At 33.5% G+C, this 14,135-nt stretch overlaps 1 protein-coding gene across 1 annotated transcript in view; it reads right to left on the bottom strand.

Annotated features, from left to right (window-relative positions):
• LOC121726733 (sodium/hydrogen exchanger 9B1-like) overlaps positions 1–9,583 on the bottom strand; it is a 32,496-nt gene extending 22,913 nt beyond the window's left edge. The window contains exon 1 of the mRNA XM_042114204.1: positions 9,420–9,583. Within this exon, the coding sequence (XP_041970138.1) occupies positions 9,420–9,434 (15 nt within the window). The 5' untranslated portion in view covers positions 9,435–9,583. The remainder of the gene's footprint in view (positions 1–9,419) is intronic.
• Between the last annotated feature and the right edge of the window lie 4,552 nt (positions 9,584–14,135).

Here is a 14,135-nt window from a genome sequence, read left to right as displayed (position 1 = left end):
GTTTGCGATGGATCCGCTTCCACAATAGCCTTTAAGGGGATACACCAGGGGCTAGAGAAATGACAAAAAATACGTGTAATATCTATAGCTGTCTCTCTTACCTCAAGATAGAGACAATTGCAGAAAATCAACGATTCATTGTCCCCTGATTCCTTCTCCTAAACTTAACCGATTTAAGTACTTTTTTCATTAAAGATTAAAGAAAGGCCTGAGCTGTGTTCCTATGTTTTAGTTTTTTTTGTATAATCTAGCCAAATCTATTTTCTGGATGTTTGAACACAGCGGAAAATCTGGCCATTTTTTTGGGTTTTTGAACGTTCATGTCTTATTTAATAATTAAATTATGAAAAAAAAGAAAACATAGGGACATTGTTATTAGTGGCCGCAGATATTCAGGAAAAAAATTATAACTCTACTAGCATTATCCAGGGAGGAAACAGGGGACAACGTTTGTATGGAAAAAAGGGTGGTGTGGACTCCTCTTAATTCTTCATTATTCTCCGTTCTCGGGTCGTCCACGGGGCTTGTTCTGAAGGTTGAAATTTCTAGAACGAAAACGTTGGGACCAAAACCGAAGGTCGTGTTTTCTTTTGCGACAACAGCGCCATACTCATTGTTATAATTCTTCGAGCTGTTTCTGCAGCACTCGTGCCACGGTTGAATTCATATTCGTAAATAAAGCGATATTTCAATTTTTCCATTGTGCGATATGAACGACTCCAAAGAAAAAATAATCAAGAACAAAACCAATGAATGACTGTTTTGGAAACTCAAATGTGTGAGATCAAAGTGGCCTGTACAACAAACGCCAATTTCCTATGTAAGGAAAGTATTTCACAGAAAAATTTGTCCACAAAATGATCCTTCACGTGGTCTACTTCTTATCGCTGCCAAAAAACAGAAAAATTGCTGCAGTAATTCGTGAGATAAGCCCCTTCAAATAATTCCCCCGTTTTTTTTCACACTTTCCTCTATTTCTTCGCTCCTATTAGTCTTAGCGTGATAAAATATAGCCGGAACATTAAAACGGAAAAAAAAAGAAACGGAATTACATAATGCTCTACAACAAATTGAAGCCTTATCGGAACAAAACAGGAATCTTATACATTTTTTTTTTTTTTTTTATTAAATAAGGGGGCAAACGAGCAAACGGGTCACCTGATGGTAAGCAACTACCGTCGCCCATGGACACTCGCAACATCAGAAGAGCTGCAGGTGCGTTGCCGGCCTTTTAAGAGGGTATACGCTCTTTTCTTGAAGGTTTGCAGGTCGTATCGGTCCGGAAATACTGCTGGTGACAGCCCATTCCAGAGTTTTACAGTGCGCGGCAGAAAGTTACGCGAAAAACGCACTGTGGAAGACTGCCACTCATCAAGGTGATGAGGATGGTATGTTTTTCGCGTGGGACGATAGCGAAAAGTTGCAGGTGGTATGATTCCGAACAATTCCTCAGAGCACTCCCCGTGATACAACCGATAGAGGATGCAGAGTGAAGCAACATCTCGGCGTAATTCCAGGGGGTCCAAGCTGTTTGAAACACTATGGCAGTCAACAATTCGAGTAGCCCTTCGTTGGATACGATCCAGAGGGAGCAGTTGGTATTTTGGCGCCCCTGCCCAGAGATGAGAACAATATTCCATATGAGGCCGAACCTGCGCCTTGTAGAGTTGTAGGCGTTGGTCCGGACTGAAGTACTGTCTCGCTCTGTTAAGAACGCCAAGCTTCTTTGAGGCTAATTATAATGAAAACACAAAAAATAAAAATATTGTTTCTAAAAATGGCAGAACTAAACATAAAATATCATGTTCCCCTACAAATAAAACTGATGACATCTGTGGTAATGGAGAACTATGTCGTGATCAGATTAAAATAAATAAAATTCCTGTTGACGAAAACAAACAAATGATACAGAGAAAAATATGCATTCACAAATAAACATAATAAAATTTTGCCTATCGCTCAAGATTCTTTAAAAGATTATACAAACGTATGTCATTATATTAAAACAAATTCTAAGATAAGTGAATTGTTAAGAGGCATTGAAAACAAATTAACAGATTTTACATCCAATGATTTCTGTGTCATCTTGATTGGCGATGAGGATTTTAAAGCAACGAATGATTACTTCAACCTAATAACATTTATCAGAGAGACGCTGAATAAAATTCAACATACAAATGTTATTATTTGCCTACCTACTTATAAATATGGTTATTACAAAGATATGTTCAACTGGAGAATCGAAACATTTAATAATCTTTTATACTTAGACATCACAACTCATGAAAATGCATACATATTGGACTCAAATGAGAATTTGGAATACAGTTTTCGAATGTTTCACCGTCGCTCTGGCTCGATTAATAATTATGGCATAAGCAAAATATTTGATGGTCTACAAACTCAGATAAATGATATATATAAATATAAAAAATCTCTTAATCAAATAAATAACTATGAATCTGAGGGATTATCATCAGAAAATTAAATATATGAAGAAGCATCAGGCTCATCGTTCTTTCGTCAATAAATGTATATCTATTATACACCAGAATATTGCAGGACTATTAAATAAAATGGATGAGCTTTCTGTAAGTCTTCAAGAATTAGAAGAAGAAAAGATTAGTATTGACGTTCTCTGTATTACCGAACATTTTATAGGACAAGGTCAAGAACAGTACCTTCATTTACAGAATTTCTCTCTAGCAGCTTCTTTCTGTAGAGCTAGCAAAAGAGGTGGAGCTTGCATCCTTGTAAAGAATAATTTAGAATGGAATGAAGTACATTATGTTAAGAAACTATCTATACCAAATGTAATAGAATGTTGTGCTGTAGAACTAATTCTTTATAAAGTACTAATAATTTGTATGTATAGAATACCTAATTATAATAATTTACAAACATTTTTTTATAAATTAGACCAAATTTTAAATTATTATTTTCAATCTAAATTTAAAAATATTATTATAGCTGGTGATATTAATATAGATATTTTAAAATCAAATAACACCACGTTAAATTTGGAATGCATACTCTTAAGTTATAATTTAAAAATTGCTATAAAACAACCGACTCGACTAGCAAGCAAAACATGTATTGATAATTTTATACATGATTTAAAAAAATCATGTAGATCGGAAGTGAGAGAAATTGGTTTGTCTGATCACACAGCTCAAATAATTACACTACCAGTAAAGAAAATTCCTCAAATAAAATATTGGCGCAAAGAAGTGCGAGATTATTGTACTGAAAATATTTTAAAATTTAAGTCATGTATTAAAGAGCTGTCATTTTCTGAGCTATATAATGTAACAAATGATGCTTCACAAGCATATCATTCTTTTATCGAAGAATTTAAATTATTTTACGAGCTATGTTTCCCAAAAAAGTATGTTACAATAAATATTCTTCGCAAACCAAAGTGGATATCACGAGGGATAAAAATTTGCAGTCGTAAAAAAAGAAAAATGTTTTTGAATCTTAGATATAAACGTAGTCCTGAAAATATTTTAAAATATAGGAAATACTGTCAGTTATTTAAGAAAATAATTTCATTAACAAAGAGAGCACAAAGTAATTATAAAATTTTAACATCAAAAAATAAATGTAAAACAATATGGGAACTTATCAATGAAACACGTTTAAACTTGCCAAATGAGATGATTATAAGAATTAAAAATAATAATAATGAATATATTACTGATCCCCAAGAAATTGCAAATGAATTTAATGACTTCTTTATAGATAAAGTGAAACCAATAATAAATGACACTTTAATTTCAAATAATACATGTATATCTTATAACAATTCAATGTTTTTAGCTCCATGTATTCCACAAGATGTTTATAAAATTATAAAATCTCTGAAAAATACGCATAGTGTTGGGTATGACGGTATTTCAACTAAAATTATTAAAGCTGTTAACGAATACATTTGTCCTCACATTTGCTTTTTAATTAATCAGTGTATAACGACTGGGATTTTTCCTGATGATCTTAAATTAACGATCATTAAACCACTTTTTAAAAAAGAAAACCGGGAGTTAAAAGAGTTTTACAGGCCAATTGCACTTGTTTCAGTGTTTTCAAAAATTTTTGAGAAGTATTTCTATAACCAAATGTATAACTTCTTAGAAAAAAATAATATCTTATGTGACGAACAAAAAGGGTTTCGGAAAAATAAAAATATTAATCTGGCTATATATGACTTTTTAAAAAACATTATGCATGAAATTGATAATAGGACTCCAGTTTGTGCTATTTTTTGCGATATGACACAAGCATTTGACTATGTACATCACAAAATATTACTAAGAAAACTTGAATCCTACGGAATAAGAGGTAACGTTTTACAATTGATGCGATCTTACTTAAATAACAGAAGTCAATGTACAGAAATTTGCCGTATAAATAATAAAAAAAGAATTGAGGTGAAATATAGATCTCCGCAGCGAAATATAGATATTGGAGTACCTCAAGGGACTGTGTTAGGTCCATTTTTTTTCATTATTTATATTAATGACTTACCAAAAGCCAACCAACCCACAAGTTTATTTGTAGATGACAGTACAATTACAGTAAACTGCAAAGACATTATTTTGTATGAAAGTGATATTAATAACTCATTACGCTCTTTAATTGAATGGTTAAATAGAAATAATTTAATAATTAATTTAAATAAAACAAAAATAGTACATTTTAGTCAAAGAAATTCAAATTCATTAAATATTAATCTACATTATAATAATAACAAAATAGAAGAAGTAGATACAACACGATTTTTAGGTCTAGAAATAGACAAGCAATTAAATTGGAAGAAACATATACAAGAACTAGGTAAAAAAATAAGTAGTTTTGCATATGCGCTAGGTAAGCTATCCTTATCAGTCAACGTTAAAACACTTATTACTGCCATGGTTTAGTCGAGTCAGTTATGAGGTACGGCATAATTTTTTGGGGAAATGCCGCAGATAAGGAATTTATATTTAAGACGCAAAAACGTTGCATAAGAGCGATGTTTCAATTAAAAAGTACTGATAGCTGTCAACCAATTTTTAAACAATACCAACTTCTCACATTTCCATCTTTGTATATACTTGAGGTTGCATTATTTGTAAAACGTAATTTGCACCTCTACCCACGACTGTCAAATAATGTAGTAAGAAATAGACGACACGGTGACAAACTATGTGTACATACCTGTAGAAAAGAGATAATGGCAAAGAGTGTTTTCTGCATGGGCCCGAAAATTTACAATAAAATTCCCAAGAGTATTAGTGACACTAATGTAAATATCTTTAAAAAGAATTTGAAAAAATTGTTACTTACCAAATGCTATTACTCTATTAATGATTTTTTATTTGATGACCACTATAATGTACTTTAGAATTTTAATGAATTGGATTTATAGATTTGTGATATCAATATAATTATTAACTTATTTATAATTTTATTGTTTTGATAGTACGTATTTTTTTATTTTAATGGATTTGACTGATAGATTTGTGATATTATTTATTGACTTACTTTTAAATTTTATTGTTTTAATAGTATATATTTTTTATTTAATGGATTTGACTGATAGAGTTGTGATATTAATTATTTACTTATTTTAAAATTTTATTGTTTTGATAAATTTTGTAACTAATTAGCACTTAAGATATAAAAATTTGCATGCTTTTAGCAGAATATGTGTTCTCTAATATTTAATGTTAAGATCAATTTGTTACCATATTCTAGCAAATAAAATTATGATTATGATTATGATTTGTGGTGTTGTCATATATAACATGATTTTGACATGCGTAATAAAAGTTTTGCGGGATAAAAAAATGAGCCGAACACGAACATTTTACTGCCCATGTCAAAATCATGTCATGTCATGGAAACGCCTACAACATGTTGTTTCCAATAACCAAATATTACGATTTACGTTATTAAGCGTTACTATGCCATGACATTATTTTGACATGCAAAGGTTTTGTGGTGTGTGAGAAACGACCGCTGTCGCGTTATCTCACTGTATAATATCATGCATGTGTAATGTGTACACATAGTTAACTAATGCGTGAACGTTGCAGAAAAAAAAAAAAATCGAACCAGTAGTTCAAATCAGCCCTTTCAAATAATATAGATAGAGTATGAAGCATCTGTCCAATAAGTTGTGTATCTAAGCCTATCCTTCGTATCGCTGAGTAACATTTTTTTTAAATTAAAAGGGGGCATACGAGCAAACGGGTCACCTGATGGAAAACAACTACCGTCGCCCATCAGAAGAGATGCAAGTAACGCACTTGCATCGGCCGGCCATTTAAGAGAGAATACGTTCTCTTTTTGAACGTTTGTCGTCATGGTTCGGAAATACTGTTGGTGACAGTTCATTAGAAAATGGTTCTTGCAATTCCTTATAGCTAATCCTACACGTTTTCCGCTCTGCTGTTGAAGTTATCGAATGCCTTTGACTAAGTAGCCAGTTCGTGTGTTTAATGATGTGCAGTAAAATATTATATAAGTAAGCTATTTTTTATTGAAAGGCAAAGTTCGCACGTTCGCTATTAATGTCGGCATGGTTCAGCGGGCTTCAATTGATTTGGCGTTACAAAGCAACAACCAACAAGGTTTTCAAAATGAAATCTATTCGGTCGCTACTGGAAATGTTGTTTTCAACTAAAAATATCAGTTAAATTGAAATGGATGTATGGCGATGCATTTCGAAATTATGTTTTGTACTTAACTATTTAATTTTAAAAGTATTTTCTGATAAGTGTTTTAGTGTTTTTAAATTTTTGTCACGGAACAGTTTGTTACGAATGATTTTTAAACAAAATGTGCGAAAGTGCGAGTCGGACTCGCGCACGAAGGGTTCCGTACCGTTATAAAGGAAAAATAGGCCAAAAATTGTGTTTTTGTATGGGAGCCCCCCTTAATTTTTTATTTTATTTTAATATTAAAATTAAATATGATAGTACACATATAATCAAGGATTTTGTGAAAAATTCAAGTACCTGCTATTGCCATTATCGATATAGAGCAAAAAAAGCAGAAAAATATAGGTTCGTTGTATGGGAGCCCCCTTTAAATATTTATTTTATTTTATTTTCAGTATTTATTGTTATAGCGGCAACAGAAATACACAATTTGTCCAAATATCAGAAGTCTAGCTATAGCGGTTCTTGAGTTACAGCCTGGAGACATACAGACGGACGGACGGACGGATGGACAGACGGACAGACGGACGGACATCGAAGTCTTAGTAATGGGGTTAAACTAGAAAAGAAGCTGTAATTTTTCTTCGGATTATCTTATAGAAAAAAAAAAACATGAATTAGCCCCACAGTCAGTCGCGAGGATCACGAAAATGATTATTAAACAACTCTCATTTGTTATTTATTCATGCAAAAGAATAATATCAAAATCTCATTATTGTGATCAGAAAAAATGACATAGTTTGTTGATGGAGCTCGATAGAATAGCGAAGGGTCAAGGGAAATCATCGCACTGTAACGCCTCCACGGTAGAGACTCCATCATCAACTTTTTATTATTATGAAATGAAAAATATTTATTTCTAAGTAGGTTAACAAAGTTAACACTTATAGAACGTCGTGTCTACATGAGGCCTACCACCGGTTCGGGAACTACCCCGCCGAGAAGAACCGGCGTAAGAAACTAGCACGGGGCCACTTTTTACCAAAAAGGTGGAAAATAACAATAATAGCTTAAGCTAAATTACACTAAGTATGTAAAAATGTAGTGCCATTAATTATATTATAGAAGCGGCCTATGGTTTGTCAGCTTATTTTTCCCTACATATTAGTATTGGAAGTATTCTTTGAATTGTTTATATATAATTCTTTCAAATTAAGGTAGTTCTTATAATCGTAATTGTAGAACTCAATAGTTACGTATTTTTGCTCTATAACGATACGGAACTCTTCGTGCGCGAGTCTGACTCACACTTGGCCGATTATTTTTTTCCCTCCTCTCTCTTGAAAATACTTTTATTTATTTTTATCGGTATCTGAAATTTACACTATTAGATTTAGATTTATAGAGATTATATTTAGACGCCTCCGTGGTCTAGTGACTAGTGAGCGTGGCTCTCAACTCCGTAGTTCCGGAGTTCCGGGTTCGAATCCCGCGTTGGAAACATGTTATTTCCAAAGTTTGGTTAAGCCAATGCAGGCTGATCACCTGATTGTCTGACAAGTAAGATGATCCATGCGTCGGATGGGCATGTAAAAAGTCGGTCCTGCGCCTGACCTCTCGCCAGTCATGTCGGTCTTCCGTCCCACTGGGTTATGAGAGTGAAAGGAAGAGAGAGTGCTCTTGTGTACTGCGCACACACTTGGGCACTATAAAACTACTCCTGCGTAACAGGCCTGGTCAATGAAACTGGCCACCGTCACCGAAACCGGTGTGGGGAGTATTATTATTATTATTTAGACTCAATACTAATACGTTCATCCATAACCCATAATAATATAATAAAAGCGAATGTGTGTCTGTCTGTCTGTCCGTTACCTCTTCACGCCCAAACCACTGAACCGATTTCGCGGAAGTTTGGTATGGAGATATTTAAGTCTCGGGGAAGGACATAATATGATACTTTTCATCCCCGAAAAGTGTACGGTTCCGGCACGGTAAGCGATAAACGACTTTTGGCGCAACATAGTTGCGGGCGTCATATAGTATCTATTTATTATCTGTCTCTTTGTTATCTCATTTTGCTTAAGGCGCTAAATCGACTATAGGAAAGCTTTTTTCCGTAAAATGTAGAGTTCTTTGTGTAGGTACTAACGAAATTGATTGAAAAAGTAAAGGGCAATATCTTAAAATATTTGAATACAGTTCGATAAGGCTTTATATGAACGTGGCGAGATAACAACTAAACGCTTAGCTATCATACAAAAACGTCATTTTTGACACGTGATTGACAGTTCTCCTTTACCAGCAGCGCTCCCGTCAATGTCACCCACGTTCATTTAAAGCCTTGTCGAGCTGTATTTCTTCAGTATACATACATATTATATATTGTATAGGTACATCCAAATTTAATTACATAATTTAATAATTAGTAATAAATTACAAAGAGTCTTAAATATAATAATAATTAGTGTTCATAATTTTTCAGAAAAATAAAACAATATTTTGTTCCACTTTATACTATATTAGCTATTTTAAGTAGACAATTTTTACAAAGAAAAAAATATTTGTTGACTAATTAAGTAATTATCGAGCCTTTAATTAAAGCAATTAATATATTCCTGGCAAGTTAAACTTACAAAATTAATTAAAGCTTAGGAATGATCTATATTATTTTGATACAAAAATAATTAAAACATTGACTTTTAAAAATTTTAATTACACACACAAGTACCTAGGTTAACTGTTAAATTAATAATTAAGAATGTCACTCACCTTTAATTTGGCCATCCATTACTAAGGCAGTAGTCAGCATAACACTATGCACTGTAAGCGACTCCTGCGCAGGGAGTCTAGATCACCAGCGTTTGTCACATCATGAGGCAAATCAATAAGTGTCGTCGCCTGACTGTAATAATTACTGAGCCACTGAAAGCCCGCGCTTCGCTGACCTTCAAGTTTCAGTCTATCCATCCATATAATATTATATCTTAAATACAAAATTCATATAAAATTCACTCAATATAGAAAATTCTCGAGTCACAATGTTAGTTAACATACTCCTCCGAAACGGCTTTACTGATTTTTACCAAATTTTATATGCATATTCCTACGCATATTCAGTAGGTCTGAGAATCGGCTACTGGCTACTTTTTATATTGATAGGTGCATTTGTTGAATAAATAATATTAGTAAATTATTACAATTCGAGACTGACGGCGACCATTATTTGTGCGACGGGATAGCGATGGACGTTGCCATGGTGTCATACTTATTTTGTAAATTTAAATAAAATAATATTATGGGCGATATACTTTATATTATGGCAAAACAACATTTGCCGGGACAGCTAGTAGTATTATAAATGATTCTGTTACCTCTTCACGCCCAAACCGCTGAACCGATTTTACTGAAATTTGGTACGGAGATACTTTGAGTCCCGGAAAAGGATAAAGAATACTTTTTATCACGGAAAAATGTACGGTTCCCGCGCGGTAAACGAATTTTGACACAACAAAGTTGTGGGCGTCATTTTTTTCTGTGTACAATAATACCCTTTCGTCATTCCAAACATATTGAGATCGGCTCGCATATTTTTAACACTTAGAGATTGTTCTCTTCCCTCACTCGTAGTCGTCACACTTTTGAATAGAAAACTCGAACTACTCAAAACATAATTTCAAATAAAAATTCTTAGCTACGGTTATTCTCGTATCAAAATATAAACTCGGGAAAAATAAACAAAACTAATGCGTTTATTCACGTTTACGGTATGTTTGTTTTTAACAAATCCAGCCTCTAAACAGTAGCTACTAGATAAAAATGTTTCATTTGTTTCAACATCACTAATACAAGTGAGTATGGTACGATACTCACACACTACGTGGTCAAACGGCCATGTATAAAATTTACCAAGCAATGTAATAAATGATAAGAATAAATTCTTGTAATGAGTTAACACGGCCAATATATATCACAGAAGATGTTTGTCTCATTTTCTAATTGTTCAGAGTAACTTCAATTGTTAATTTTTCTATTAAATAGTTATAATAATTAACTAGCTAAAAGCCGAGATCTGTGAGGGCTCGCGTCGTTTTTCTGCGTGGTAGGTAATAATCTTTAACTTAGAAGGCAGTTTTTTTAAATATTTTAATAGTACTAACCAAACCTTGACTGATTGATGATAACACATCTACATCTATACATATAAATAAAATTGAAGTGTCTGTTTGTAATATTCAAAGAACCGTTTTTTACTACATGCATGTCTGTATGTCTGTCTGTTTGTTCTGGCTAATCTCTGAAACGGCTGGGATAATTTTAAAGGGACTTTTTTGGCAGATAGCGGATATAATAAGGAGTAACTAAGGCTACCTTTTAACCGACTTTCAATAAAGGAGGAGGATATATTTTAAATTTTTATATTTGTTCATACATATTTTGTAATTTCAACTGTCTAGCTAGCGCGATGCTTGAGATATATCAGCCTGCAGACATACTACTATAATATTATTGCCGCGGACGAAGTCGCGGGCAACAGCTAGTATAAAATAAAAATTACTATGTTAAAGTACAAATCAATAGGCGTGATAGTTTTTCCGTAAAGTATACCACAAAATGTTCCGGTTGTGGGATATACTAGGGCTCACTTCGTTCGCCCTTATAAATTTGGCACTTCCTTAAAATTTTATTCCCCTCTATAACATTTTTAATACAAATAGTCACAATCACATAATTTTGGTAGAGCTTACTTTGAAATACCTACTACCCACTATTAACTGCTTTAATTTGAGAATGTGTAATGCGTGTGTATGTAGCAGGTTCACCAAAATATTAAAATTTAATCATTAATTTCAAATAATTGACGAATATTTTCTTAGTCATTCTTAGTCCATATCAATGATCGTTAGGGTTCCGTAATAGGATTCTGTAATCAACAAAACTTGGTTGACTCCATTATAAATAAATCTATGGTTGACTGTTAGAATTTAATTAAGAATTTATTACACGGCCAGTCTGTCATCATTTGACTTTGTTAAACTGATACCTACTCTGAGACTGTCTCAGGAATTATGTCTAAAAAATAATGAAGTCAATATTTTGCTGTTCTGAGATTTTGACAATAGAATATCAATAGAAAAGCGTTGATATATTTTTTTTTATCTGAGGTCGAATTTCGACCATTGGGCGATCTCTAGTCTTAGTAAATTACTTATTTAAAGGGTGTAACAAAACAAAGTGAAGTATTTTTTGTATGAGGAAATTCATGACGCTGTCTGGGGCGCTTGTCAATACAAATAAAAAATATACTTTTACAGCACTCCTACTTTCACAGTGAACTCTACCTCTAGCTCTCTATATCAGAGACACACCACATTGTAATAAAACAAATGATAAAGTATTATCAATTATCATATTTGGTTTTATTACACCCCGTATATTATATTTAGCGATAAAACATATGACCGAACAGATAAATAGGACCTTCAGAGCTGACGACATCAAATATATTTTAGTCCCATTTGTTCTGACTTATGACTCTTTAACAGTGGCGTCGCACCGAATAGGCAGCGAGAATTAATTAATTAAGATTAATTATAGAGGCAAAAAATTCTTTCTGACGTGGACGCCTCAATTGTGGCGGCCTTACAGGCTACAGCAAATCATTAATCAATAACGGTTTTTGTTCAACAAAAATAGCTGCGCGAAATATCAGATCTACAAATGAATTCTCACAGCAGACTGTGATAAGAATTTCGTTGAAACGATTTTAAATTACGTAAAATGGCAATAAAACACTATTTTCAGCGGTAAATATAAAGCTTAGTACTCATTTTGTTTTAAATATTAATCTATATCTATACTTCTATACTAATATTATAAATGCGAAAGTATCTCTGTCTGTCTGTCTCGCTTTCACGCCAAAACTACCGAACCGATTGTAATGAAATTTTGTACACAGATGGTCTAAGGTCTGAAAAAGGACATAGGCTACTTTTTAACTGGAAAAAAGGGATGTAAGGGGGTGAAAATGCGTAAATATGTTCAAATTTAGTTATAATGTTCGACTTCAACCCATCTTCCCAGCTTTTAAGTTTTATCCCCCTACGCTTAAATAGGGTTTTATGTGTTAAGGTGCCCATACACGGGACATTTTGTCGTTTCGATCGATCGTCAAGAAAATCGTCCAATCGATCTTTTGAACGTAAAATCGTTTGCGATATTGCTACACACGTATAATTTGTCGTTCGATTTTAACATCGAGAAGATAAATCGTTACGATAATTGTCCCGTGTATGGCCACCTTTTTGAGTCTGTCTGTCTGTAAAGTGTAAACATTGAAGTTTGAAGTAAGCGAACCGCGGAAACACCTCTGTCGTGCAAATTTTGCAATTTGCAGTAATGTAGCCTACAAATTACAATCTACAATCTACATGGTTCAACGGGAGTCGGGAACTACCTACTGCAATTTAAGTTACTCTATGAAGGGAACTACCACGCGGATGAAGTCCACGCGGACGGAGTCGCGGGCAACAGCTAGTGAATACTAAAACGTGCATTCGTCTAGGTACCATAAATATCAAAAAATCAATAAATTCGCGTACGAAGGGTTCCGTACCGTTATAGAGCAAAAATAGACCAAATTTTAGCTTTTTTGTATGGGAGCCCCCCTTAAATTCTTGATGCCTGGAGACAGACGGACAGACAACGAAGTCTCAGTAATAGGGTCACCCTTTGGGTATGGAACCCTAAAAAGTATTGTCTACGTGACGAAACATATTAGTATAATCGAAGTGGTAAAAATTTATTGATAGAATAAGACCCCGGTTATAAAATTAAGTCAATTTTACGGTTATCGCTCGTAACTATCTATCGAAATTGACATTTTCTTCGATAACTATATTTACCGCATGATTATAACGGTGCGCGGGTAAAAATAGCATACAAGTCCGCATGTCAGTTGACTCCAATTACAATGTCATTGTCGTATCTTACGAGTTTGTTAATCACGCAGGCTCCACTATCTACAAATATTTACGTAACGCGGTGTAAACATGATCAGTCATAACTCATAAGTCATAACCCATCTGCCTCCGATCCGGTAAACTTAACGCATCCGTGGTCCTCTGCAGGTCACTAGAACACGGTAAATTACCTGATAATATCTGAACCTAATGTGAATTTCAAATCGCTGCCACTAAATTGTAAACAAATCGTCTTAAGAGCACTCCTGACTCAAAAAATTAAACATCGTCCTTCTCTCTTTACACTCACGCCCGTCTTTCATATGCCGGGTGAAATAGGACGATGCGGAATCATCGCCTAGTTAGTTTTACTTGAATAAAAAACCAACTATAATGATTATAAAAAAAGTGTTTGAGCAAATATTTTATGTTTTATCAATGCCTTTTTATAGATAATAAAAAAATAAAAATATAAAAGAAAAGACAGCAAACTTCGTAGATCCAAGCAAAAATGTGTCAAAAACAA

The sequence above is a fragment of the Aricia agestis genome, chromosome 1 (genome assembly GCF_905147365.1).
Source record: "Aricia agestis chromosome 1, ilAriAges1.1, whole genome shotgun sequence".
NCBI classification, from domain to species: Eukaryota; Metazoa; Arthropoda; class Insecta; order Lepidoptera; family Lycaenidae; genus Aricia; species Aricia agestis.
The sequence above is the reverse complement of the archived record's forward strand: the minus strand, read 5'-3'. Positions and strand labels throughout refer to the sequence as shown.